The sequence below is a fragment of the Homarus americanus genome, unplaced genomic scaffold, assembly GCF_018991925.1.
Source record: "Homarus americanus isolate GMGI-L3 unplaced genomic scaffold, GMGI_Hamer_2.0 scaffold57980, whole genome shotgun sequence".
Taxonomy (NCBI): Eukaryota; Metazoa; Arthropoda; class Malacostraca; order Decapoda; family Nephropidae; genus Homarus; species Homarus americanus.
Genome location: NW_024716703.1, coordinates 2,502,650 through 2,530,644, shown reverse-complemented (window position 1 = coordinate 2,530,644; position 27,995 = coordinate 2,502,650). Strand labels below are relative to the sequence as shown.

Here is a 27,995-nt window from a genome sequence, read left to right as displayed (position 1 = left end):
ATCAACAGGAAAACATAAATTAGGGGTGTTGTGCTGACTGACTGCTCTGTTCTCCTATTGGCTGTTATTTGGTGTAGTTACATTTTAGTCCACCAATCACAGTTAAGTAAGAAAGTTGGTGGGCCATTATGCAATATATCGACACCACAACCAAGCAAACTATAGGGATCCTGCGAGGGACGTCTCTAGTAGGCCCCCGTGGTGTCGCCCCCCGCCCCTGGGGCCCTGGAGTACCGCGCTATCCATGGGAGGGCCTGAGTTTCATTAACAACAGGAGGGCCCTGGGAACTCCCCAGCCCCTGGAAGAGGCCCTGGGGGGGGCAGGGGGCAAAATACCTGTGAGAGACCCTCCACCACCTTTGGGAGGGCCCCGAGGAACATCCGCCACTCTCAGATGGCCCTGGGGGCGCCATAACCCCTGGGAAGACACCTGGGGCTGCTACACACAACCCCTAGTAGGGCCCCTGGGGGTGGCCGTTACTGCTCTGAGAGGGCTCGGTAGCGCACCTACCCTAGGGAGGGTCCTTGGGGAAACGCTGCCCTGGGACGGCCACTGGAGTGCGCCGACGTTCACCGAGGAGCCCCTTGGGGCGCCACACCTGGTAGAAGACAAATACGGGAGGGCCCATGGGGCGTTGCCCCGGAGAATCATCTGGGGGCAGTGTTTTTACAATACTTAGACAATGGGAATGTGGCGTTAAAATAAATAAACCGCCCATGGCATTTCCGAGTATCATCGAATTATGAACAATGTAAAAAGGAGAATAAATATCAACAGGAAGAAGAAACATAAATTGGGGGGTGTTGTGCTGACTGACTGCTCTGTTCTCCTATTGGCTGTTAATTGATGTATTTATATTTAGTCCCCTGTGGTGAAAGACTAGAAGTCGACCTTTTTTAGGTTTTTATTGTTCATATAACTGACCAAGGGTAGTACTAATCTGGAAGAAGGAATAAAAGAAGACAATTCTAATGAAAGTGAAGGGAACAATGAAATGACTAATATAATATAACCCCAAACAAAACAAAACCCAGCTGATAAGAAGCATAACATATATATACAAACACTGCATTAACAAGACAGAAGACCCTGGCAAGCCCTGGGGTCCCAACAGCAACACCTAAAGAGGTCCCTGGGGAATGCTGCACTCCATTGGGAAGGCCACTAGTAGCGCTTCAGCATCCTGGGGAGGCACTTACAGAAAGCCCCACCGCCCTGGGAAGGCCCCTGGGGGCACCAACGACCTCCCAGGGCTCCTGGGACTCCACATCCTATGGCACGGCCCCTCAGAGCGCCGTTGTCCCTGAGAGGGCTCAGGGGGCGCTACTGTGCCTGGGTGCGCCGTTGCCCTAGGAATGCCCTGGAAGCGCCGCACCTGTCCAGGGCAAATGGGAGGCCCCAGGAGCGCTGCCCTATCTGACCCCTGGGTTCAGTTGTTTTGCACAATTTAGAAAAATGGGAGATATGACGTTATAATTACACCGCCATCGAATTTCCAGTATCATCACGCAATAAACAATGTAAGGAGAATAAATATCAACAGGAAAACATAAATTGATTGTTGTGCTGACTGACTGCTCCTGTTCTCCTATTGGCTGTTATTTGGTGTAGTTACATTTTAGTCCACCAATCACAGTTAAGTAAGGATTGGTGGGCGTATGCAATATGTCACGACACCACAACCAAGCACAAACTATAGGGATCCTGCGAGGGACATCTCTAGTAGGCCCCGTGGTGTCGCCCCCGCCCTGGGAGGGGCCCTGGGAGCCACCGCTATCCATGCAGGAGGGCCCTGGGGGGTGCCGACAACTGCTGGGAGGGAGGGCCCTGGGGGCGCCTGACCCCTGGAAGAGCCTTGGGGGGGCAAAATACCTGTTAGAGACCCTCCACCACCTTTGGGGGAGGCCCCAGCGAGGAACGCTGCCGCTGAGATGGCCTGGGGGCGCCATAACCCCTGGAAGACACCCTGGGGCTGCTACAACCCCTAGTGGGGCCCCTGAAATCGTTACTACTGCTCCTGAGAGGGGCTCCGGGTAGCCGCACCTACCTAGGGAGGAGGGGTCAGCAGGGCGTCGCTGCCCTGGGATGGCCACTGGGTGCGCCGACTTCCTGCGGGCCCCTTAGGGCGCGCCGCACCTGGTAGGAGCAAATGGGAGGGCCCATGGGGCGTTGCCCCCGGAGAGGTCTGTCTGGGGGCAGTTGTTTTTGCAATACTTAGACCAATGGGAATATGACGTTAAATAAATAAACCGCCCATGGCATTTCAGTATCATCGAATTATAGACAATGTAAAAAGGAGAATAAATATCCAACAGGAAAAACATAAATTGAAGTGTTGTGCTGACTGGCTACTCTGTTCTTCTATTGGCTTTTATTTGGTGTATTTATAATACTAGTCCCTGTGGTGAAAGAAGACTAGAGTCGACCTTTTTTAGAGTTTTATTGTTCATATAACTGACCAAGATGATATGGCATCTGAGAAGAGAACAAAGGAATATTCTAGCGTAGAGAGTGAAGGGAACAATAAAATGACTAATATAATATATCCCCAAAGCAAAAACAAAACCCAATGATAGAGAAACATAACATATATATACAAACGCACGTAACAGACAGAGAAGACCCTGGCAAGCCCTGGGGTCCCAGCAACACCTAAAAAGAGGTCCCCTGAAGTGCGCTGCCTCCATTGGGAGGAAGCCACTAGTAGCGCTTCAGCATCTGGGAGGAGGAGCACCTGAAAGCCCCACCGCCCCTGGGGAGGGAAGGCCTAGAATCTTAACGACCACTCCCAGGGCTCCTGGGACTCCACATCCCTGGCAGGGCCTCAGAGCGCCGTTGTCCCTGAGAGAGGGGCTCAGGGGCACTACTGGCACTTCTGGGTGCCGTTGCCCCTGGGAATGCCCTGGAAGCGCCGCACCTGTCAGGGGCAAATGGGGAGGCCCCAGGGAACGCTGCCCTGTGCAACCCCTGGGTTCAGTTGTTTTGCACAATTTAGAAAATGGAAATGTGACGTTATATAAATACCGCCATCAATTTCCAGTATCATCGCATAATAAACAATGTAAAAAGGAGAATAAATATCCAACAGGGAAAACATAAATTGAGATTGTTGTGCTGACTGACTGCTCTGTTCTCCTATTGGCTGTTATTTGGTGTAGTTACATTTAGTCCACCCAATCACAGTTAAGTAAGGGATTGGTGGGCACATTAATGCAATATGCGACACACAACCAAAGCAAACTATAAGGGATCCTCGCGAGGGGCGTCTCTAGTAGGCCCGTGGTGTCGCCCCCGCCCTGGGAGGCCCTGGGAGCCTGCTTATCCATGGGAGGGGCCCCTAGAACGCCGACAACCCTGGGGAGGGCCTGGGGCCTCCCCAGCCCTGGAAGAGGCCCTGGGGGGGGCAGGGGCAAAATACCTGTTAGAGACCCTCCGCCACCTTTAGGGAGGGCCCCGAGAACCTGCCCGCTGCAGAGATGGCCCTGGGGGCGCCAACCCCTGGAAGACACCCTGGGGCTGCCACAGCCCTGGTTGGGCCTGGGGGCGTTACTGCTCCTGAGAGGGCTCAGGTAGCCGCACCTACCCCTAAGGGGAGGTCCTTGGGGGCGTCGCCGCCCTGGGACGGCCACTGGGTGCGCCGACGTTCCTGCGAGGGAGCCCCTTAGGGTGCCGCACCTGGTAGGGCAAATGGGAGATTGCATGGGAACGTTGCCCAAGAATCAATCTGGGGGCAGTTGTTTTTACAATACTTAGAACAATGGGAGATATGGCGTTAAATAAATAAGCCGCCCTTGGCATTTCAGTATCATCGGAGTATGAACAAATGTAAGGAGAATAAATATCCAACAGGAAAACATAAATTGAGGTGTTGTGCTGACTGGCTGCTCTGTTCTCCTATTGGCTGTTATTTGATGTATTTATATTTTAGTCCTGTGGTGAAAGAAGACTAGAGTCGACCTTTTTTTAGGTTTTATTGTTCATATAACTGACCAAGGGAAGTATGGCATCTGGAAGAGAACAAAAAGAAATATTCTAGTAAAATTAGGAGGAACAATGAAAATGGCTAATATAATATAACCCCAAACAAAACAAAACCCAATGATAAAACATAACATATATATACAAGCGCACGTAACAAGACAGAAGACCTAGCAAGCCCTGTAGGGTCCCAGCAACACCTAAAAAAGAGGTCCCTGAGGCCTGCTGCCTCCATTGGGGAAGGCCACTAGTAGCGCTTCAGCATCTGGGAGGGCACCTGAAGCCCCACCGCCCCTGGGAAGGCCCTGGGGCACCAACGACCCTCAGGGCTCCTGGGACTCATCCCCTGTGGCAGGGCCCTCAGAGCGCCGTTGTCCCTGAGAAGGCTCAGGGCACTGGGTGCCTGGGTGCCCTGCTGGGGAATGCCCTGGAAGCGCACTGTCAGGGGCAAATGGGAGGCCCCCAGGGAGCGCTGCCCTGTACGGCCCTAAGGTTTCAGTTGTTTTGCTGAATTTAGAAAAAATGGGAATATGACGTTATATAAATACACCGCCCATCAATTTCCAGTATCATCGCATAATAAACAATGTAAAGGAGAATAAATATCCAACAGGAAAACATAAATTGGGGTGTTGTGCTGACTGGCTGCTCTGTTCTCCTATTGGCTGTTGTTGGTGTAGTTACATTTTAGATACCAATCACAGTTAAGTAAAGAGAGATTGATGGGCGTATGCAATATGTGCGACACCACAACCAAACAAACTATAGGGATCCCTGCGAGGGACGTCTCTAGTAGGCCGTGGTGTCGCCCCACTGGGAGGGCCCTGGGAGTACCGCTATCCATGGGAGGGCCCTGGGGAGTGGCACCGACAACAGGAGGGCCTGGGGAACCACAGCCCTGGAAGAGGCCCTGGGGGGGGGGCAGGGGGCAAAATACCTGTTAGAGACCCTCCACCACTTTGGGGGAGGGCCCCGAGGTTGCCGCCACCGCTTCTACCAGAGATGGCCCTGGGGCGCCATAACCCCTGGAAGACACCCTGGGGCTGCTACAACCCCTAGTGGGGCCCCTGGGGGTGCCGTTACTGCTCCTGAGAGGGCTCCGGGTAGCCGCACCTACCTAGGGAGGGTCCTTGGGGGCGCCGCTGCCCCTGGGACGCTTTTCTGGGTGCGCCGACACGTTCCTGCGAGGGCCTTGGGGCGCCGCACCTGGTAGGGCAAATGGGGCCCATGGGGCGTTGCCCCCGGAGGTATCTAGGGCAGTTGTTTTGCAATGTAGACAATGGGAGATATGACGTTAAATAAATAAACCGCCCATGGCATTTCCGTATCATCGGAATTATGAACAATGTAAAGAGAATAAATATCAACAGGAAAAGCACTTAAATTAAGAGGTGTTGTGCTGACTGACTGCTCTGTTCTCCTATTGGCTGTTATTTGATGTATTTTATATTTTAGTCCCCTGTGGTGAAAAGACTAGAGTCGACCTTTTTAGGTTTTGTTCATATAACTGACCAGAGATAGTATGGCATCAGAGAACAAAAAATATTCTAGTAAGTGAAGGAACAATGAAAATGACTTAATATAATATATCCCCAGAAACAAACAAAAACTTAATGATAGAAACATAACATATATATACAAACGCACGTAACAAGACAGAAAGTCCTGGCAAGCCCTGGGGTTACTTAACACCTAAAAGGGTCCCTGAGGTCTTTGCCTCCGTCGGAAGGCCACAAGTAGCCTTCAGCATTTGGGAGGGCACCTGAAAGCCCCACCACCGCCCCTGGGGAAGGCCCCTGGGGGCCACCAACGACCCTCCAGGGCTCCTGGGACTCCACATCCCCTGTGCGGGGCCTCAGAGCGCCGTTGTCCCTGGGGAGGGCTCCCGGGGGCGCTACTGGCACCTGGGTGCGCCGTTGCCCCTGGGGCTGCCCCTGGGCACCGCACCTGTCAGGGCAAATGGGAGGCCCCCCAGGGGAGCGCTGCCCTGTGGCCTGGGTTCAGTTGTTTTTGCACAATTTAGAAAAATGGGAGAATGTGACGTTATATAAATACACCGCCCATCGAATTTCCAGTATCATCGCATAATAAACAATGTAAAGGAGAATAAATATCCAGGAAAACATAAATTGGGTGTTGTGCTGACTGACTGCTCTATTCTCTAATGGCTGTTATTTGGTGTAGTTACATTTTAGTCCACAATCACAGTTAAGTAAGGGATTGGTGGACGTATGCAATATGTACGACACCACAGCCAAGAAACTATAGGGATCCTGCGAGACGTCTCTAGTAAACCCCGTGTGTCGCCCCCGCCCTGGGAGGGCCTGGGGAATGCCGCTATCCATGGGAGGGGCCTGGGAGCATAAACAACCTTGGGGAGGGCCCTCTAGAGCGCCACAGTCCTGGAAGGAGGCCCTGGGGTGGGGGGGGCAGGGGGCAAAATACCTGTTAGGGAGACCCTCCGCCACCTTTGGGGAGACCCCGAGGAACGCCGCCGCTTCTGGATGGCCCTGGGGGCCTCATAACCTGGAGGCACCTGGGGCTGCTACAACCCCTGGTGGGGCCCTTGGGGGCGTTACTGCTCCTGAGAGAGGGGGGCTCCGGGTAGCCGCACCTACCTAGGGAGGGTCCTTGGGGGGGCATCCAGCTGCCCCTGGGACGGCCACTGCGCCGACGTTCCTGCAGGGCCCTTGGGGCGCCGCACTAGTAGGGCAAATGGGAGGGCCCATGGGGCGTTGCCCCCGGAGAAGTCTGTCTGGGGGCAGTTGTTTTGCAATACTTAGAACAATGGGAGATGTGACGTTAAATAAATAAACCGCCCATGGCATTTCCAGTATCATCGAATTATGAACAATGTAAAAGGAGAATAAATATCAACAGGAAAACATAAATTGGGGTGTTGTGCTGACTGACTACTCTGTTCTCTAATGGCTGTTATTTGATGTGTTATATTTTAGTCCCCTGTGGTGAAAAGACTGCAAGTCGACTTTTTTAGGTTTCATGTTCATATAACTGTTGACCAAGGGTAGTATATGGCATCTGAAGAGAATAAAAAAGAATATTCTAGTAAGAGTGAAGGAACAATGAAAATGACTAATATAATATAACCCAAACAAAAGCAAAAACCCAATGATAAGAAACATAACATATATATGTAAACGCCGTAACAAGACAGAAGACCTGGCAAGCCCTGGGGTCCCAGCAACACCTAAAGAGGGGTCCCCTGAGGGCGCTGCTCCATTGGGAAGGCCATAGTAGCGCTTCAGCATCCTGGGAGGGCACAAAGCCCCACCGCCCCTGGGAAGGCCCTGGGGGGGAGCACCAACGACCTCCCAGGGCTCCTGGGACTCCACATCCCTGGCAGGGCCCCTCAGAGCGCCGTTGTCCCTGAGAGGGCTCTGGGTGCGCCGACGTTCTGCGAGGGCATAGGGCGCCGCACCTGGTAGGGCAAATGGGAGGCCCATGGGAGCGTTGCCTGATATCTGGGGAGCAGTTAATTTTGTCCACTTAGACCAATGGGAGATATAGCGTTAAATAAATAAACCGCCCATGGCATTTCCAGTATCATCGAATTATGAACAATGTAAAGAGAGAATAAATATCCAACAGGAAAAGCATAAATTGGGGTGTTGTGCTGACTGGCTGCTCTATTCTCCTATTGGCTGTTATTTGATGTATTTATATTTAGTCCCCTGTGGTGAAAAGAAGACTAGAAGTCACGACAACTTTTTTTTAGGTTTTATTGTTCATATAACTGACCAAAGGAAGTATGGCATCTGGAAGAGAACAAAAGAATATTCTAGTAAGTGAAGGGAACAATGAAAATGACTAATATAATATATCCCCAAACAAAACAAAACCCAATGATAAGAAACATAACATATATATACAAACGCACGTAACAAGACAGAAGACCCTGGCAAGCCCTGGGGTCCCAGCAACACCTAAAGAGGTCCCCTGAGGGCGCTGCCTCCATTGGGAAGGCCACTAGTAGCGCTTCAGCATCTGGGAGGGCACCTGAAAGCCCCACCGCCCCTGGGAAGGCCCCTGGGGGCACCAACGACCCTCCCAGGGCTCCTGGGACTCCACATCCCCTGGCAGGGCCCCTCAGAGCGCCGTTGTCCCTGAGAGGGCTCCGGGGGCGCTACTGGCACTGGGTGCGCCGTTGCCCCTGGGTATGCCCCTGGAAGCGCCGCACCTGTCAGGGCAAATGGGAGGCCCCCAGGGAGCGCTGCCCTGTACGGCCCCTGGGTTCAGTTGTTTTTGCACAATTTAGAAAAATGGGAGATATGACGTTATATAAATACACACCGCCCATCGAATTTCCAGTATCATCGCATAATAAACAATGTAAAGGAGAATAAATATCCAACAGGAAAACATAAATTGGGGTGTTGTGCTGACTGACTGCTCTGTTCTCCTATTGGCTGTTATTTGGTGTAGTTACATTTTAGTCCACCAATCACAGTTAAGTAAGGGATTGGTGGACGTATGCAACATGTACGACACCACAACCAAGCAAACTATAGGGATCCTGCGAGGGGACGTCTCTAGTAGGCCCCGTGGTGTCGCCCCCGCCCCTGGGAGGGCCCCTGGGAGTACCGCTATCCATGGGAGGGCCCCTGGGGGCGCCGACAACCTTGGGAGGGCCCTGGGGGCGCCACAGCCCCTGGAAGAGGCCCTGGGGGGGGGCGGGGGCAAAATACCTGTTAGAGACCCTCCGCCACCTTTGGGAGGGCCCCGAGGAACGCCGCCGCTTCTGAGATGGCCCTGGGGGCGCCATAACCCCTGGAAGACACCCTGGGGCTGCTACAACCCCTGGTAGGGCCCCTGGGGGCGTTACTGCTCCTGAGAGGGCTCCGGGTAGCCGCACCTACCCTAGGGAGGGTCCTTGGGGGCGTCGCCGCCCCTGGGACGGCCACTGGGTGCGCCGACGTTCCTGCGAGGGCCCCTTAGGGCGCCGCACCTGGTAGGGCAAATGGGAGGGCCCATGGGAACGTTGCCCCCGGAGGGCATCTGGGGGCAGTTGTTTTTGCAATACTTAGAACAATGGGAGATATGACGTTAAATAAATAAACCGCCCATGGCATTTCCAGTATTATCGAATTATGAACAATGTAAAGGAGAATAAATATCCAACAGGAAAACATAAATTGGGGTGTTGTGCTGACTGACTGCTCTGTTCTCCTATTAGCTGTTATTTGATGTATTTATATTTTAGTCCCCTGTGGTGAAAGAAGACTAGAGTCGACCTTTTTTTAGGTTTTATTGTTCATATAACTGACCAAGGGTAGTATGGCATCTGGAAGAGAATAAAAGAATATTCTAGTAAGTGAAGGGAACAATGAAAATGACTAATATAATATAACCCCAAACAAAACAAAACCCAATGATAAGAAACATAACATATATATACAAACGCACGTAACAAGACAGAAGACCCTGGCAAGCCCTGGGGTCCCAGCAACACCTAAAGAGGTCCCCTGAGGGTGCTGCCTCCATTGGGAAGGCCACTAGTAGCGCTTCAGCATCTGGGAGGGCACCTGAAAGCCCCACCGCCCCTGGGAAGGCCCCTGGGGGCACCAACGACCCTCCCAGGGCTCCTGGGACTCCACATCCCCTGGCATGGCCCCTCAGAGCGCCGTTGTCCCTGAGAGGGCTCCGGGGGCGCTACTGGCACTGGGTGCGCCGTTGCCCCTGGGAATGCCCCTGGAAGCGCCGCACCTGTCAGGGCAAATGGGAGGCCCCCAGGGAGCGCTGCCCTGTACGGCCCCTGGGTTCAGTTGTTTTTGCACAATTTAGAAAAATGGGAGGTATGACGTTATATAAATACACCGCCCATCGAATTTCCAGTATCATCGCATAATAAACAATGTAAAGGAGAATAAATATCCAACAGGAAAACATAAATTGGGGTGTTGTGCTGACTGACTGCTCTGTTCTCCTATTGGCTGCTATTTGGTGTAGTTACATTTTAGTCCACCAATCACAGTTAAGTAAGGGATTGGTGGACGTATGCAATATGTACGACACCACAACCAAGCAAACTATAGGGATCCTGCGAGGGGACGTCTCTAGTAGGCCCCGTGGTGTCGCCCCCGCCCCTGGGAGGGCCCCTGGGAGTACCGCTATCCATGGGAGGGCCCCTAAGGGCGCCGACAACCTTGGGAGGGCCCTGGGGGCGCCACAGCCCCTGGAAGAGGCCCTGGGGGGGGGGCAAGCTGCCTGTTAGAGACCCTCCGCCACCCCTTTGGGAGGCCCCGAGGAACCCGCCGCTTCTGAGATGGCCCTGGGGGCCACTCCATAACCCTGGAAGGTACCCTGGGCTGCTACAGCCCCTGGTAGGGCCCCTGGGGGCGTTACTGCTCCTGAGAGGGCTCCGGGTAGCCGCACCTACCCTAGGGAGGGTCCTTGGGGGCGTCGCCGCCCCTGGGACGGCCACTGGGTGCGCCGACGTTCCTGCGAGGGCCCCTTAGGGCGCCGCACCTGGTAGGGCAAATGGGAGGGCCCATGGGAGCGTTGCCCCCGGAGGGCATCTGGGGGCAGTTAATTTTGCAATACCTAGACCAATGGGAGATATGACGTTAAATAAATAAACCGCCCATGGCATTTCCAGTATCATCGAATTATGAACAATGTAAAGGAGAATAAATATCCAACAGGAAAACATAAATTGGGGTGTTGTGCTGACTGACTGCTCTGTTCTCCTATTGGCTGTTATTTGGTGTATTTATATTTTAGTCCCCTGTGGTGAAAGAAGACTAGAGTCGACCTTTTTTTGGGTTTTATTGTTCATATAACTGACCAAGGGTAGTATGGCATCTGGAAGAGAACAAAAGAATATTCTAGTAAGTGAAGGGAACAATGAAAATGACTAATATAATATATCCCCAAACAAAACAAAACCCAATGATAAGAAACATAACATATATATACAAACGCACGTAACAAGACAGAAGACCCTGGCAAGCCCTGGGGTCCCAGCAACACCTAAAGAGGTCCCTGAGAATCGCTGCCTCCATTGAAGACACTGTGCTTCAGCATCTGGGAGGGCACCTGAAAGCCCCACCGCCCCTGGGAAGGCCCCTGGGGGCACCAACGACCCTCCCAGGGCTCCTGGGACTCCACATCCCCTGGCAGGGCCCCTCAGAGCGCCGTTGTCCCTGAGAGGGCTCCGGGGGCACTGGGTGCGCCATTGCCCCTGGGAATGCCCCTGGAAGCGCCGCACCTGTCAGGGCAAATGGGAGGCCCCCAGGGAGCGCTGCCCTGTACGGCCCCTGGGTTCAGTTGTTTTTGCACAATTTAGAAAAATGGGAGATATGACGTTATATAAATACACCGCCCATCGAATTTCCAGTATCATCGCATAATAAACAATGTAAAGGAGAATAAATATCCAACAGGAAAACATAAATTGGGGTGTTGTGCTGACTGACTGCTCTGTTCTCCTATTGGCTGTTATTTGGTGTAGTTACATTTTAGTCCACCAATCACAGTTAAGTTAGGGATTGGTGGACGTATGCAATATGTACGACACCACAACCAAGCAAACTATAGGGATCCTGCGAGGGGACGTCTCTAGTAGGCCCCGTGGTGTAGCCCCCGCCCTGGGAGGCCCCTGGGAAATACCATATCCATGGGAGAGCCCTGAGACGCCGACAGCCTTGGGAGGGCCTGGGGCGCCACAGTCCTGGAAGAGGCGGGGGGGGCGGGGGCAAAATACCTGTTAGAGACCCTCCGCCACCTTTGGGAGGGCCCCGAGGAACGCCGCCGCTTCTGAGATGGCCCTGGGGGCGCCATAACCCCTGGAAGACACCCTGGGGCTGCTACAACCCCTGGTAGGGCCCCTGGGGGCGTTACTGCTCCTGAGAGGGCTCCGGGTAGCCGCACCTACCCTAGGGAGGGTCCTTGGGGGCGTCGCCGCCCCTGGGACGGCCACTGGGTGCGCCGACGTTCCTGCGAGGGCCCCTTAGGGCGCCGCACCTGGTAGGGCAAATGGGAGGGCCCATGGGAACGTTGCCCCCGGAGGGCATCTGGGGTCAGTTGTTTTTGCAATACTTAGAACAATGGGAGATATGACGTTAAATAAATAAACCGCCCATGGCATTTCCAGTATCATCGAATTATGAACAATGTAAAGGAGAATAAATATCCAACAGGAAAACATAAATTGGGGTGTTGTGCTGACTGACTGCTCTGTTCTCCTATTGGCTGTTATTTGATGTATTTATATTTTAGTCCCCTGTGGTGAAAGAAGACTAGAGTCGACCTTTTTTTAGGTTTTATTGTTCATATAACTGACCAAGGGTAATATGGCATCTGGAAGAGAACAAAAGAATATTCTAGTAAGTGAAGGGAACAATGAAAATGACTAATATAATATAACCCCAAACAAAACAAAACCTAATGATAAGAAACATAACATATATATACAAACGCACGTAACAAGACAGAAGACCCTGGCAAGCCCTGGGGTCCCAGCAACACCTAAAGAGGTCCGCTGAGGGCGCTGCCTCCATTGGGAAGGCCACTAGTAGCGCTTCAGCATCTGGGAGGGCACCTGAAAGCCCCACCGCCCCTGGGAAGGCCCCTGGGGGCACCAACGACCCTCCCAGGGCTCCTGGGACTCCACATCCCCTGGCAGGGCCCCTCAGAGCGCCGTTGTCCCTGAGAGGGCTCCGGGTTTGTGAGACCCGCGTGGCCACTTCCGTGGGCAAGGCACAGAGCAGGGCGCAATACTTTTGCCAGTCGGTCGCTCGTGAGCCGGCGAGGGCTGCTTCCACATGGTCAAGCCAGTCCTCGACGTTGTGGTTGAAAGTCGGCAGAGAGATCCGTCCGTCCTCCATCCTGTGTGAGTGCTTATCTCCGGGAGTCACCATTGTAGGGGTATCGAGATATTAATGTTGTCTAGCACTCAGGATGGAAGGAAACTCTAATGTGGTTTTCTTGTATAATATAAGTTACATGATAGACAGTCTGGTGCTGGAGGTGCTGGAGGAGGTGTTGCTTGTTCAGGAAGATGGGCAGAATGAGAGTTGGTTGGTGAGGAAGCTCAGAGAAGGACAGCTGGTGGGTCGCCATGCTCGCTGGCGGGAGCGAGGACCGCCAGGCAGGCGAGGAGAAGCTAAGGCAGCCAGGCAGCGGCGGAGGAGGAGGTGTTGCTTGTTCAAGAAGTATGGTCAGAATGAATCTCAATGGAGAGACAGAGCTTATATACCCAGCAGCAGCCGCCAGTCCTCTATGAATCATGTTGGGAAAACCCAGAAAGTTGCCGGTGAGTAGTTTCGTTGTTAAGCAACCGTACCATCTGGGGACAGCTCTCGCTTGGTTGCTAGGCGACGGCACGTCGGAATGAGGTAACAGGTGGTGGCTGTGGCTACGCAGTTGTAAGCAGTTGTAGGGGAGACGTCCACTACAGTGTAAATATTAACCTCTCTTCTCCCCCTTTACAAATGTTTAACAGTAGTGGGATAGGTAAACTTCTACCCCCCTACATGGGCCTAAAAGCTCCTGATTGGACAGCCATAATTTCGAGAATCAGTTATTGATTAATCTCAATAGAAATATTTGCAAATAAACATGTTCGTATGCTATGCTGCTTATTTTTCTCTTTAGTTAACTATGTTTTATAATTTACTGTGGATTTATTTTAATATTTGAGACAATTAATAATTTTTTTGTTACCTTTACTTTTACTTGAGTTGCATTTTGTCATTGTAACAATACTTTTAAGTAACAAAGCCCGGTACTTTTTACAACTCTGGTGTTAAAAAAAAAAACATCAACTTGAGAAAAAAGATCCTGTAATAATAAAATCTCAAGTTATCAGAGTGTGACCCATTACAAACTCCATTTTCTTTGAAGTTACAACAACATAAACTAAAACATTCTAAATAGCAGACAATATGAACGAACATGAACTCACCAAACCTAATCATGCGTACAACTTAACCTGTACTGTGAAAAAAATCTACAGTTTAGTAACTGTTTCGAGTCTGAACTGATTTACTCATGTGTCCCTCTCGTTGTAGAGTCGCTCCTACTGGACTAATTATAAATAGGTACTTATATTGTCATCTAGTAATAACGCGATTCAATACCATTTTGTGCCCAGGAGCAGTTTGGTAATAACTCGCATCCAGCTAATTAAATTAGAATTATGATCTGTAACTTATATATTATAAATAAAGATAATTTTAAAAGTTTTAATTTCATATATTCGACGATGAAAATTCCTGTATATGCCACTGATCGGCTTGTTAGCCGCTTGGGCGATCGGTCACGCCTCTTTTCATTTATATTCTTCACCAAAAGATCGGCTCGCTAGCCGCCCGGGCGATCGGTCACGTCTCTGTCACGCACTGTTGGCAAATACTGGGCATGCACCGGCTCCTGAATGTACCTGAACCCGCTCCAGTGTTGGTCAAGTCTTCTCTTGAAAGAGCTCACACTCGGTGCCGTCACAACACTCTCTGGTAGATTGTTCCAAGAGTTTACAACCCTCACTCCGAAAAAGTTTGCCCTCACGGTTTTCTGGACTTGCGGCTTCTTCAATCTTGAGCTGTGACCCCTTGTGGGGCGAGCGTCCGCCAGCTCCAAGTAAGGACACTCAACTGAGTAGTGCCCCCTGAGATGCTTATAAACCTCAACTAGGTCCCCCCTTGCCCGTCTGTAGTATAAGCTAGGCAAGTTCAGGCGCTCCAATCTCTCAGGGTAGCTGAGGTGCCGAAGTGCAGGCACCAGTTTGGTGGCCCTCCTTTGAACATTTTCAACCAACTGACAGTCCCTAGCATATCTCGGGGACCAGATGGGGTGACAGTACTCCAGATGGGGAAGCACTTCACTCCTGAAGATCGTCACGAGGGACGGACCGTCTAGATATCTGAACGACCTTCTTATAAGACCCAATAATTTATTTGCCTGATTTACCTTCTTCTCACAATGGCCCGAGAACTTCAGCTCATTGTCAACATACACACCTAGGTCCTTCTCACACACAGTCTCAACTAGTACATTTTCTTCATCCCGTTGGGACATATGATACGCCTCCTTACCGTTGGTACGCCCCAGGTGCATCCTCTTACACTTCGTGACATTGAATCTCAGCAGCCATTTTCATCGCCTCAGGAATTTTCTTTGTTTGCGTCACGGTATTTCCTGGTACGAAATTAGCTTTGAAATTTTCCTTCTTCATGAAAATATTGCACCACTGTTAAAAACAATGTCTAACAGTCCAAGCGCACCACGTCGCCCGCCTCCTGACCTTGAGCTCGACAAATTGGTTAACAGTGCGTCAATAAATAATTCTTTGATCAAGATAGATGTTTAATCCACTTGCTAAATCTTAATATACTTTACAAACTTTTTACTCAAATGATTGTATATCAAGTATGCTATATATCAATTACACGAGGGGAAATAAAATCTCACGAAATAACCAAAATCATCTACGAGGCGGTATGTGAGGCTATCATGTTTTGAGTGCGTGCACTATTTGCTTCGCCACACTGGAGCTGGGTTAGTGTGTGTTGTTGTAGGTTTATGAGAAGAGGTGTAATCTTAATATCTACAACTAAAATGTTCTCGATAAATATACAGTGAATTAACATCTAAACTGTGCGTCATGGTCGTGTCTAAGGTAATACGATACGTCACCCTGCCGTTTCGTATGGTGTGGCTGGTGTTGTATAATTGCGTCATGACCACGCTCTCCATCACCCCTATGATACGGGAGGTAATGCATGAGCACTTTCTCAAGAAGACAGACGTGAAGAAGGGAAGCCCATATATAGACTTCGTTAAGGATGGTGCTGCAGACTACCGCTATTTTTGGGAGAGGACCAAATTATTTTTGTTCATGTAAGTGAATCCCAATAGGCACACACATGAACATACGTATCCCTTATCTAAACTCACGCTAACTTTTATATATTTATATATGCTGCTTATGAAGTAATGTACTGTAAGCACAGTAGCGACTGATATGCGAGCACGGAAAATTATTGTGATGTATTGCAGAGGATGATTAAGTTACGTCAATGCAATATGAGACACTTCTGTAAACACATTCATTCATGGCCGTCTTGTTTAAAAAAATCATTTGAAAATTTGAATCGATGGTTGATGAGTGAGTGCATGTTAAGACACTAAATTATATCTGATGTACAGGATTTTCTAATTTTATATAAATATTAGCCTAATAAGGGTGAATCATCGTGACCATGAAGAGTCTCAGATTTTGTTGTGGTCTGGCGAGATGACGCAGGGGGAGAAGGTACTGAACCTGAGGAGGACTGGGAGGTCGGTGACGAGGAAGACTGGGGGGCGGTGACGGGAGGACGAGGAGGACTGGGAGGAGGGTGACGAGGAGGACTGGGAGGAGGGTGACGAGGAGGACTGGGAGGAGGGTGACGAGGAGGACTGGGAGGAGGGTGACCAGGAGGACTGGGAGGAGGGTGCTGAGGAAGACTGGGAGGAGGGTGACAAGGAAGACTGGGAGGGGGGTGATGTCGAGGAGGACTGGGGGAGGGTGGCGAGAAAGGCTGCGGGATTCACAAATCACTAAATACAGACGAATAGATGAACAGATAAATGAATGTATATTTTACATATGACACTGCATTGTATTTGTCCACGAATATGTGTCCATATGATACTCAAGGAAGAATAGTTGTGGTGTGTCTAAAACTAATAGTCATAGTGTGGTGGCACGCTACCTCAATACCTCTAATCCATCAGTGAAGGTTATCGTCAACATGGGGGACGAGGGTGAGTGGTGGAGGGAGACCAGCCAAGACAAACTGCTCACTCATGATACGTTTCAGTTTTCCCAGCAAAGTTATAAAAATTCATTGCGTCCAAGGGGGTAAACATCCATGGTTATTATTGTGTAATAATGAAGTGCAGAATCAGATAATTTCCCTGTGTCGTATTGGCAGCGTCTATTAGCCTAGAAAAATAATTACTATATAGTTTGCTGGGTGATGTCCATATACAAAGATCCCTCGGGTGAAGCTGCAGTAACTATCTTGTTTTCTTTGTAAATTTTAACTAACCTTTCTTCCCTTTCACTTCTATTACACAATCTGTGTGGTCGTACTTCCTGTGCTTTTCTCCCCTTCCCTGCCTTTGCAATAGAATCTGGGAGGTCCGGAGCTAATGTGGATTGTTGCTTTGCTACGTTAAGATTTAATCATACAATAGAATCATCTTCTACAATAATTTCCAATAAGTTCATTGAACTTCACAACTTCTAATGCCTTATTTAAATCTTCAAAAGATAATCCCAATACGTCAGTGATACTATAATTTATTGATGCATAGACCAGAATTATTGCCATGTCAATAAATATAACTTGAAACCTAATTAACATAATCCTATCTGACAATGACCAATATTCCTTAACATAATTGTCAACCTCTGCTTTGTGCAATTCTCAGTCATTTCAACTCCTGACTATATAAAGAGATTCTTCTCCAACAATGCTATCTGAACTTTTTCATTTTACTTCATTTAATGCTAGAATGTCTCATGTAATCCTTTCATTTCCCTGCAAACTTTGCACCGTCATATAATATTACAGGCTCCTATCATGAGTTTGTCTTCTCATACTTCGATTGAGACAGTGTTTACCAGCTAAAGGTGGCACACTGCCTACAACCACCAGAAAAAACAATATACTGTATAAGTGAATACTGTAGGTTCATAGAAAGTTTTAAATAAACAATAGTGGTCAGAGGTCACTCAAACCTGACTCTCGTAAAGGTCCCGACCACCACACGATCAGGTTTAAAGAAAGGAAACTAATAAAACCTCGACGATATGGACGAGGGAGTAATCTCACCTCCAAAAGTGGGCCCAGCTTCACTAACACTGCTGAGATACGAAGTTAACTAATTGTGCTATCTACTGCACATCTCTACTACGTACTACTAGCTATGCTATCTACTGCGCATCCACACTTGGGCGAACCAAGGCAAAACTTCTTCAGAGTAGATAAAAGATATTCTTCCAAAGGCAAAACTAGTTATGGTCTTTCCTTATTTAGAAAGTGGGCGGAGATGAAGGGAAACTATCCAATCACATTCGTCGATCCATACACTCTAGACAAGATGATGCCTGTGTGAAATGTTTTACATAAGAACATAAGAAAATAAGAGTCTGCAATAGGCCGGTTGGCCTGTGCATGGCAGCTCCTGTCGAGAGTTACTACCACTCTCAATCATCCATGAATCTATCTAGCCTCCTTTTAAAACTTCCCAGCGTTCCAGCACTTACTACAAAGTTGCTAAGCTTGTTCCACTCGTCCACCACCCTATTTGTGAACCAGGTCCTTCCTATCTCCCTCCTAAACCTTAACTTATCCAACTTAAATCCGTTGCTACGATTCCTATCCTGCTCGGATATTATAAGAACTTTATCTATATCCCCTTTATTGATTCCTTTCACCCAGTTAAATACTTCTATCATATCTCCCCGCACTCTTCGTCTGTCTAGGGAATGAAAGTTTAGTTTCTTTAACCTATCCTGTTATGGAAGGTTTCTAAGTCCCGGAATAATTTTCGTCATTCTTCGCTGCACCGACTCCAGTGAATTACTGTAGATATCCATTCTATAATAAGGGCACCAGAACTGAACCGCATAATCGAGGTGCGGCCTGACTAGCGCAAGATATAGTTGCAATAAGACCTCTGCACTCTTGTTACTTACACTTCTAGATATAAAACCTAATACTCTGCTTGCCTTATTTCGGGTTGTATAATAGAGAAAACTGCCTTATTCCTGCCTTGCAAAAGCTTACGAGATCTCAAAAGTCACCGTAAGCTATGAAGAAAAGTCAGTCATTTTAAACTGAGGTGTGGACATCGTAATTCTTTAGTGAATCACCACCGCAGAAGTTTATGAACTTTTTAGCACTTATGATGTTCGTAACCTGGGCGTCTGGCAGCCGCTGGCCACCCTGTGTGCAAAGACCAAACAGTGCCGAGGCAACCACCAAGGCAATTACGTGATACGACTAGTGTAGAGCCTCTGCTGGGGAGTGTGGCCCTATATTAGCACTCCTGGTCTCTGCTTCACCACTAGATTCTTGGTGGGTTACCTTTAATTAGTTTATAGTGTCACCAGCTTCCGACTCGTAGTTGCCGCACTAGCTACTTGAGTCAACCAACACCATGGCCGCCTCGAAGATCATGGTTTATACCTTGTTGCCATGGAGAATATTTACTGCTCTGGTGGTGGCGTTTACTGCGGCTCTCCTCGTCCCGCTCTTGAAGTTATGCCCGGAGTTTGTGTCCACTTTCATTATTGGCAAAAAGAACTTTTTAAAGAGCAATATTCATATCGTCTACTTGAAGGTTCACCTACGTGATCCGCAACAGTTCTGGCAAATACTAAAGTCAAATCTTAGAAGGTGAGCTGTGAAGATTATTATTTATTTGTTCTTACAAATTTTTCTTCTTGTAGTAACATGTTTACATACAACGAAGTGTAATTATACACAATACATATGGTCGTGATCGTCGTCTCGTTCATACGTGTTGACCTTTTTGACCTTCATATATCAGTCCCGCCACAACAGCATTTTTATAATAGATGTGCAATATAATTCTTTGTAGGCGAGTTAACTTATCTTCAAACATCACTATTTTGTTTAACATCAGCAAGTTTCTGCCAGAATTAACATCTTAGTAAAATCACAATGTGGAACAGTAGTACACCTGCACTAACCTTCAATTCCGATATGGTATGTTTACAGAGATCAGGACGTAAATTTTATAAGATAAGTTGGCTTTCGGGCGTTATCACTTGTCAACACAACCCCTGAGAGTACTGAGGTGAGACTGTGGACTCGGTGCCTCAGAGGGATGTCAGACCACCTGGCGTTTATCAGTGTATACCATAAACAACCATCATCACAACAACGCATGTATTTAAAATTTTGTGTTCGTTGTTGCTGTATTTCAATATGAAGTTTTTACTCTCTGAAAGTGATTGCTGTGCAGATATTGATATTGCACCCGGACACACACACACACACACACACAAAATACCACACCCGACACACACACACACACACATAATACCACACCCGACACACACACTAACACCCTCAACACATAAGCACACACTGCCATCCCCGACAGATACTAACACACACACACACACACACACACACACATTTTCAACAAACTAGCTGGTGACCGCAAAAGCGGACCATCAAAGCTTAAGATAGGTAACAACAACATTGACTATGTCTCCTCTTTTAAATATCTCTGTGTCCCTATCCCCTGTACCTCACCTGCCTTACAACAGCTAACCCGCCAATGTACTGATGGGTTAAAACCTCTTAAATGTGTAGCGAGGTACACCCCACATTATGGCGCTGATATCAAGTGTCAAAACAACGTACATACATAGGTACCTAGGATATAATTATGCTCTCTGATAGAAAGTCCTCAGAATTATCCTAGGAATCAATATGAGGAAAGAGCTATGAATACTCAGTGTCAGAGAAAGAATAATTGAAGAAAACCTTATGATAGGTCCGAGGCTCTTGCGTTGTGATCCAGATAACATTGCTTCTAGGAAGCTGCTGGAATATATGAATCATTGAACTGGTGAATATGAATGGATCCAAACTACTATGAGGATGTTTGGACTAGACCATCTGTATAAAGATGTGACAGCAGCCATGAACAGTTCCCTTTGGCATTACGACACCCACATACCCGCCTAAACGACTGACCACATCTAATCCTTATCTCCAACAGACTGTCAAAGTGAGAGCTCTTGAACACACACATAACATACAAACTGAAAATCACATCACACAGACCACCTACATTGACTGCTCTCTTAACATTGTCTGTGGGAGGGCTGGAAGTGCTCATTGTAATTCAGCCTAATGGTAATATAATAGAGAAAGGAGTTAGAATTATTATTTTGGATATCCACTCTACAAACTGAACTATTTGCCACACTCACAGCCCTGAAACTTGTTGAAAACACTGCCACTGACAATCTCATTATCACGGACTCCTTATCCTCACTACTTGCTCTTGATACCCACAACACAGATTGTCACCCGCTTGTCTCTGAAGCCAGACACAAATATACAGTGTGTATCTTGTTGACGGGGGTATCAGGATCAAGCTGCCGTGTGTTTTCCAACAAAGACACTGATGAATACAATCTAGGACTGTCAAACAGAACCTTAAAAACTGTAATAATGAAAGAACTTGATGAAAATGAATTCAGTAGACAAATTCAAACAGGCACTAGTCAATCCATTGTTTACCATGATGAGATGTATCAAGTAAATATGTATATGGAGCAAGTAACAAGATCACTAGATTACAAGATGCTGTAACCGATAGACTAAGGCAGATGTGAACAAAACTAAATGTAAAGTGTGTGGCCAGACATTATGCCACGCATTCCAACACTCCGTCTTAGACTGTGAGAAAATAGAACAGCACTTATATCTGATGGCAAGATAGCTGATATACTAAAACTGTAGTAGGTAGCTACCAAACAGGGAGGTACTACCGCCTGGGAAGATATTGGAAGCATAATATATTGTCTAATGGTAGACCCTGCTGCCATTTAGCATCACGAAAATTGTGACCAAGTCCCAAATTACTGATTTGACCTTTTGCCACATTTACACACAATTGCAGGGTTTCAATTGTTTCTCTTACTATTGACAACACAACATACATATATTGTTTCTCACTTTTGATTTATTTATTTTTATTTATTTATTTTTATTATTATTATTATTATTATTATTATTTTATAATTTTATTTTAAATTTTATATTTAAGAAAATATTTACTATGAATTATTATTATTATTATTATTATTATTATTATTATTATTATTATTATTATTATTATTATTACTATTAAATTTCTCCCCCGATGTGGGTCAGTAACCTGTGCCAAGGTGGGCTAATCCCCGTAAAAAAAAATCGCATCTAATACCTAAGCAAACTTGTATGTACCGAGCCAAATAAACAACATACTGGATACTCTGCAACACTCAATACCATAATATCCTGACTACTGGGTTCTGATAAACACCCTTTGTGGCGTCTACCCGGTAATTCTATTTGTACTACCGCTCACAGGATGAGTATGCAGTGCACAATAAACTAGCTGCTCCCCGCAGCAAAAAAAACTCCGACACATGCACACTAACACACCCGACATAAATGCTATCACCCTTGACAGACACACACATACTATCAATTCATCAACTCCATTCATGCTTTTGTGGCAAGGAAGAATTTACAGACGGGAAGGTGAAAATCAATATGCAGATGTAGCATATAGGTATGAAAGATCATCCCTGGCTCAGAGCAATACAGTAAGCAGAGGTGTATGGTTTCAGAGCTTGGTCAGAGACGTTCATGGAGGCGGAGGAGGGAGGGAAGGCGCCTAACCCGAAGCTGATGCGCCTCAGTGACCGCTCCCTGAGTGACCTTTTGGACTTTGCCAAGCCTGGTCGACCTTACATCATCAACTTTGGGTCGTGTACCTGACCTCCGTTCATGGCCAACCTAGAGAGGTTCCGTAAGGTGAGTTCTGCACCCACTATTGACTAATATATAATATGTTGATTTTGTCATGAGAAACGAATTTTGAGAGGAGGGGTTCTCCTGAAGATTAACCCTCCAGTATATTTCACTATATGATTTACCCTTCACTGCGGGGGCGCCACTTTTAATATTTCATTTGACCAACGTAAAGCGATTTTACCTAGGACAGAGAGACCCTGTACACGAGGGGTTAAACGGCCTAATGCTAACATGACCAAACTAGCCTTAATTTATATGAGATAACCTAACTTAATCCCCATATGGAGGAGTCACTATGATGCCTCTCGCCTACAGGTTACGGAAGACTTCTCGGGGGTGGCGGAGTTTGTGTTGGTGTACGTGGCCGAGGCTCATCCCACTGACGGCTGGGCCATCAAGGGTAATGTCGAGATCTCCTCCCATAAGTGAGTTTGGTTGTCGTGTGTGTGTGTGTCGTGACAAAGTTTTATCGAATTTGTTAAACGGGTTCGGTTTTGGATAAGAGAGAAGGTTTGATTTTGGAGTAAGGAGCAACCACAGCGAAGGTCAAAGTTCTACACTGGTCATACATTCGTGTTCCTTTGAGCTGCCTTAATGACCCATCGTGCTGGTAGTGAGTGAGTGTACGACAGCTTCGTTTATACTGTGTCAATAATTTAGCGTTCTAAATCAATCTTGACATATAAAAATGGTCTTAGTGTCAAATTAAGTGGTAACAAATATAAAATGATGCATTATTAGTTCAAAGTCCACATATTCTTAAAAATTCAGTGTCTCCACCCACCCTTCCCGCCATCTGTAGACATGCTGGTAAATGCTTGTGGTGGTTTCAACAGGCACTAATATAATTAGTACTGTGCTGATCAACAGGACCATGGAGGAGAGATTAGCAGCGGCACAGCGCATGTTGGATTTGGAGCCCCTGGAGTGCCCAGTGCTGGTGGACTTGCTCACAGACGAGACCAGCAAGACTTATGGTAGTGTGCCTGAGAGGCTTTACATCGTCCAGGACGGAGTCATCGTTTACAAGGGGGGTCAAGGACCCAATAATTATAAGGTATAGTGCACATTAATCACCTGCTTCCCTTTTATTGATATTTACTTTTTCTTAATCATATTAAATTACACAGGTGCCTCCTGGTAACTGTGTGTCAGTAGTTGCACACAGAGGTGGTCAGTAATGTATTTGACAATAGTCAAATACGTATTTAAATGCAATATGTATTTAAATACAGTATTTATAAATAGTTTTGAGCGAGTCTCAAATGCGTACTTAATTACATTTTCAGATATATTTAGCATTTATAAATACTTTACTTTCAAAAACATTTTCATAAACATTATACAATTACCGTATACGTTGAGCTGATATGTTATAAAAATGTTCCGAAAATTTTACAATAAATCTACCGAAATTCCCGCGGTCAGATATGGCAGCACCACCAAGTCTCCAACAAAGGTACAGCGGTAGTCTTCAAACAATAATCGGTAGGCTGGCTTTTGCCAGAGTTTCTCATCATGACTTCAAGCTATGATGGGTCAGGCTAGCCCTAGGGAAAATACCAACGTTCAGCCGAAAATTTCCCTTATGCGAGAAGTGCTCGTGGCAGCAGCTAGAAGTTTCTCACGGGATGATGAAGATGCATCGCCTCGGTCCTCGGACAACGACGAGTATTTTAACTTTGACAGTTCATCACCGAAATCTGCAGCACAAACCCCAGAAATGGTGGTACTAACATACCTAAATGATCCAGACAACAAATTAACAAGTCTTCACAAGTATCCCCTAATTCTTGATATGTTTTTGAAATACAACATCACGTTGCTTTCGTCAGCACCAGTTGAACGACTGTTTTCCTTTGCTAAGCTGATTTCACTCACCTTAGGAGAGGAAGATTGTCCGACAAGCTTTTTGAGAGGTTGGCGCTAATGAAGGCCAATACCGCCAAGTAAACTTAGTAAAGTCGGCAATATGCCAATACCTCTACGAGCCCCTACCTGAGATACAGTTACCAGTTAGTCGCTATGGTCAATGGTCAGCCAATGGGCGAGTAAATAAAAAAACTATTGGAAAAGCAGCAACTAGCGGCCGGAGGGTATGAACATATGTTTTAAAAGATTTGGAACTAAATTCATATGTAATCTTAGAATCTTAGAACTGTATTTGAAATGCATTTGACAGGTATATAAATACAATGTGGCAGTATTGTATTTACAATTTAATACATTCGTACAAACTGTAATGTACAGTACCTTGTATTTAATTAAAAATTTACTAGAGCAATGTATTTATGATCATTTCTGATTATACGTAGGAAACTTATTGTGTGTTTTTTCTATCTAAAATGATGCTGTTACTGATGTTTCATATTTTACAGCTGGCTGAGGTTGAGGAGTGGTTGGAGAAGTACAAGGGGCAGTAGGGGAAAGATCTACTCTCGACTCCTCATCCGGAGGTAACAACATGCAACAAGACCATGTTGTCGACACACCTGCTGCAGGACACGAAGAGAACACACACACACTGATTATACAAGATCGCAGTTATTATTAATGTTGTATAAGAACGGAGACAAATGAAAGATAGTATTAGTTCATACCCAGACAATTGTGGGTTTCATTTGTGGGTTCCATTTGATGTCGGAAACAAAATGGGTATTGTGTAGAGAAGGATCCGATTGTCTTTATTATTACTTTATTTTCACTGTTGTGTCTTTATTATTACTTTATTTTCACTGTTGTGTCTTTATTATTACTTTATTTTCACTGTTGTGTAGGTCAGTATTAAATGATGCTCTGCTTGAAAGGTGTTGATACCACAGTAGACGCTGAGGAATTTATTGGCGTATTCAGTAGTGAAAATGAAATATGAATGAGAGTATTATTAAGGATTTCCAGACACACATTATATATATATATATATATATATATATATATATATATATATATATATATATATATATATATATATATATATATATATATATATATATATATATATTATTGGATTACTGGAAGGATTATTAATTCCTAAAACCTGTGGGACAGTAGATGGAAGACGGTGTAAGAGGAAGTAATTTAACTGGGTTATATATTGTACTGACACTATTCGATGGTGGATCTGTGACGTTATGTCTGGAAGAAGGATCTGTTGCCACGTGCATGACGAGTGAACTGGAAAAGTAAGTGACTATAGTTGTACTCTGAAGATAATGACGGTGAGAGATCTTTCTTCCGAGTTCCACATCATCACAAGTTCCTCTCTCCTTTTAACACCATCTGGTCAAAACTATAGAGCTGACAGGTTAACTATGTCCACTAGAGTTAAGAATGATTGTTTGAGTTATAGATTAACTCATTTCTGTTTTCAAAAGAAGAAAGTTTTTTCAGGAAGTGAGGAGTATAATTTTAAACCATTTAGTTTTCAAAACACAAAAAATAGTTTTGTATCATGGTTGAATTTTAACTGCTCGCCCCTTTTACAGTGAGGATATATAAACAAGATAATATTCGTGCATTGTGTTCCAAGGTTAAAACAGGGGGAGATAAATAGATAGATAAATAATATTCAGTTAAAACGGTCATACAACTTCACAGACTCGGCAAGTACTGTATATAGGTAATTTCTGGCATAAATACTGTACATTAGTATAGTACTGAGAGAGAGGGAGAGAGTTTGCATTAAATGTGCCCAGCACTATAAATGTGTCTAGCAGTGGTACTCAACAGGTGGGCTATAGTGCACTTTCAAGGTGGGCCCCCGGGCAGATGTTCGATATACAAATGCATAAAAATGATGAAACAACGATGAACCGTTGTGTAAACAACGTTTGGCACACACAACTTGATTGATATCTTTGACCAGCTGAATAAACTTGATCTTGAAACTGTGATTTACTTTTTTCTTTCAATTATTTGAAAGCCAAGAATCAGAACTGGACTAGGAAAGTCAACTATGATTTTACAATGTTTGAGACATTCTGTGATGTTGCGCAGGAAGAAGTTGATGCTCGTCTCAGTGCAGAGATAACTAGGCACCATGAAACTTTGAAGAAAGAATTCGCCCAATACTTCCCTGACATTGAAGAAATGAACCTAGGATTGGTGAGAAATCCATTTTCCCTTGAACCTAATTCTGTTTCAGACCCTGGAGATGAAATTTGACTCTGGAGTAAAGGAGCTGTACAAGAAGTTTTCTGTGCAGATATTCTGGGCCCAAGTCATTGACTTCTATTCGAAGATTGGAAAACTTGCTTTGAAATCACTTCTCCCTTTCAGCTCGATATACTTGTGCGAGTCGGGCTTTTCTACATTAAAAAAAAAACTGGAACGTCGAGTTGATGCTCTTTGCACTATCCACAACTGCTCCCGAATCGACATGCTTGTTAGAAAGAAGCAGGCACAATCGTCTCCTATCTGAAGCTGTGATCATGGACAGACTATGAAATGCCCATCAAAAACAAATCTGGCAACGCCAGGTTCCAGCTGATAATAATAATAATAATAATAATAATAATAATAATAATAAAGTGAAAGGCTTGGTGTAACCACTATGATATAACTCCCGAGGTTATGATCTGTGTATTATACTTGGGACAACCATCTATACTTCTCCAGGCACCTCAATTATCTTACTCTCGTTTGCAAATAATTATGAAAAGATCCTTCAATGGCGAGGAAACGGTACTTATGCTGTGAAAGGTGTGTCATGGTGTAAGAGTCACGATGAGAGTGGGCGAGTGGTTGAGAGGCAGAGCCAAGGTCCACCAGGTTTAACAGATGTTGTGTTCTCACGCTGGGTCACTTGTGTACCCTGAACCCTAGCCTACCTACAGTATATATAACTTTTATTAAATGATTTGTTACGAAACTTTTTATATGAGCTGTCTTATAACAGTGATCTCCGTGTACTAATATGAGATGATTTTCAATTTTACAACTTAGTCTCATATATACAGTAGAGTATAGGCAGCAGATCAGTATATACCAAAAATATAGAAGACACATGTGGTAGTGTAGCACTTATTAATAAGGTAGTGGGTGGCACTCGTCAATAAAGTGGTGGGTGGCACTCGTCAATAAAGTGGTGGGTGGCACTCGTCAATAAAGTGGTGGGTGGCACTCGTCAGTAAAGTGGTGGGTGGCACTCGTTAACAATGTGGTCGGTGGCACTCGTCAATAAGGTAGTGGGTAGCAGCCGTCAATAAGGTGGTAGGTAGAACTCGTTAGTAAGATGGTGGGTGGCACTCGTCAATGAGGTGGTGGGTGGCACTCATCATTATGGTGGTGGGTGGCACTCGTCGCACTCGTCAGTAAAGTGGTGGGTCCAGCACGTCAACGAGGTGTGTGGGGTGGCACTCATCGTCAAGGTAAGGTGAAGTGAGGGTAACCGTCAATAACACTCGTACAGTATATATAACTTTTATTAAATG

The 27,995-nt window shown here is 46.3% G+C and overlaps 4 protein-coding genes across 8 annotated transcripts; 2 read left to right on the top strand and 2 right to left on the bottom strand.

The window, feature by feature from the left end:
- Window positions 1-512: 512 nt before the first annotated feature.
- On the bottom strand, window positions 513-5,208 carry LOC121858467 (basic salivary proline-rich protein 2-like). The gene is made up of 4 exons (XM_042354913.1): window positions 5,097-5,208; window positions 4,294-4,456; window positions 3,420-3,676; window positions 513-652 (listed from the first exon to the last, which is right to left on the bottom strand). Exons 1-4 carry the CDS (start codon window positions 5,206-5,208, stop codon window positions 513-515), a joined length of 672 nt encoding a protein of 223 aa, XP_042210847.1.
- Window positions 5,209-5,664: 456 nt separating this feature from the next.
- On the bottom strand, window positions 5,665-11,779 carry LOC121858466 (translation initiation factor IF-2-like). Its single transcript, XM_042354912.1, has 9 exons — window positions 11,609-11,779; window positions 11,036-11,207; window positions 10,377-10,515; window positions 9,563-9,741; window positions 8,857-8,995; window positions 8,041-8,215; window positions 7,306-7,461; window positions 6,598-6,734; window positions 5,665-5,926 (listed from the first exon to the last, which is right to left on the bottom strand). Exons 1-9 carry the CDS (start codon window positions 11,777-11,779, stop codon window positions 5,665-5,667), a joined length of 1,530 nt encoding a protein of 509 aa, XP_042210846.1.
- Window positions 11,780-15,429: 3,650 nt separating this feature from the next.
- On the top strand, window positions 15,430-26,450 carry LOC121858234 (type I iodothyronine deiodinase-like). Of its 5 annotated transcripts, none has more exons than XM_042354524.1 (5): window positions 15,430-15,496; window positions 22,377-22,563; window positions 22,879-22,988; window positions 23,434-23,620; window positions 24,942-26,450. In XM_042354524.1, exons 2-5 carry the CDS (start codon window positions 22,537-22,539, stop codon window positions 24,984-24,986), a joined length of 369 nt encoding a protein of 122 aa, XP_042210458.1. In that variant the 5' UTR covers window positions 15,430-15,496; window positions 22,377-22,536; the 3' UTR covers window positions 24,987-26,450. The 5 variants fall into 5 exon arrangements, with proteins under 5 accessions (XP_042210458.1, XP_042210457.1, XP_042210456.1 ...); XM_042354523.1 differs by lacking the exon at window positions 15,430-15,496 and adding an exon at window positions 15,503-15,617; XM_042354522.1 differs by lacking the exon at window positions 15,430-15,496 and adding an exon at window positions 15,503-15,838.
- LOC121858465 (zinc finger BED domain-containing protein 5-like) lies at window positions 25,776-26,983 on the top strand. Its single transcript, XM_042354911.1, has 3 exons — window positions 25,776-25,781; window positions 26,560-26,667; window positions 26,708-26,983. Exons 1-3 carry the CDS (start codon window positions 25,776-25,778, stop codon window positions 26,981-26,983), a joined length of 390 nt encoding a protein of 129 aa, XP_042210845.1.
- Window positions 26,984-27,995: the final 1,012 nt, after the last annotated feature.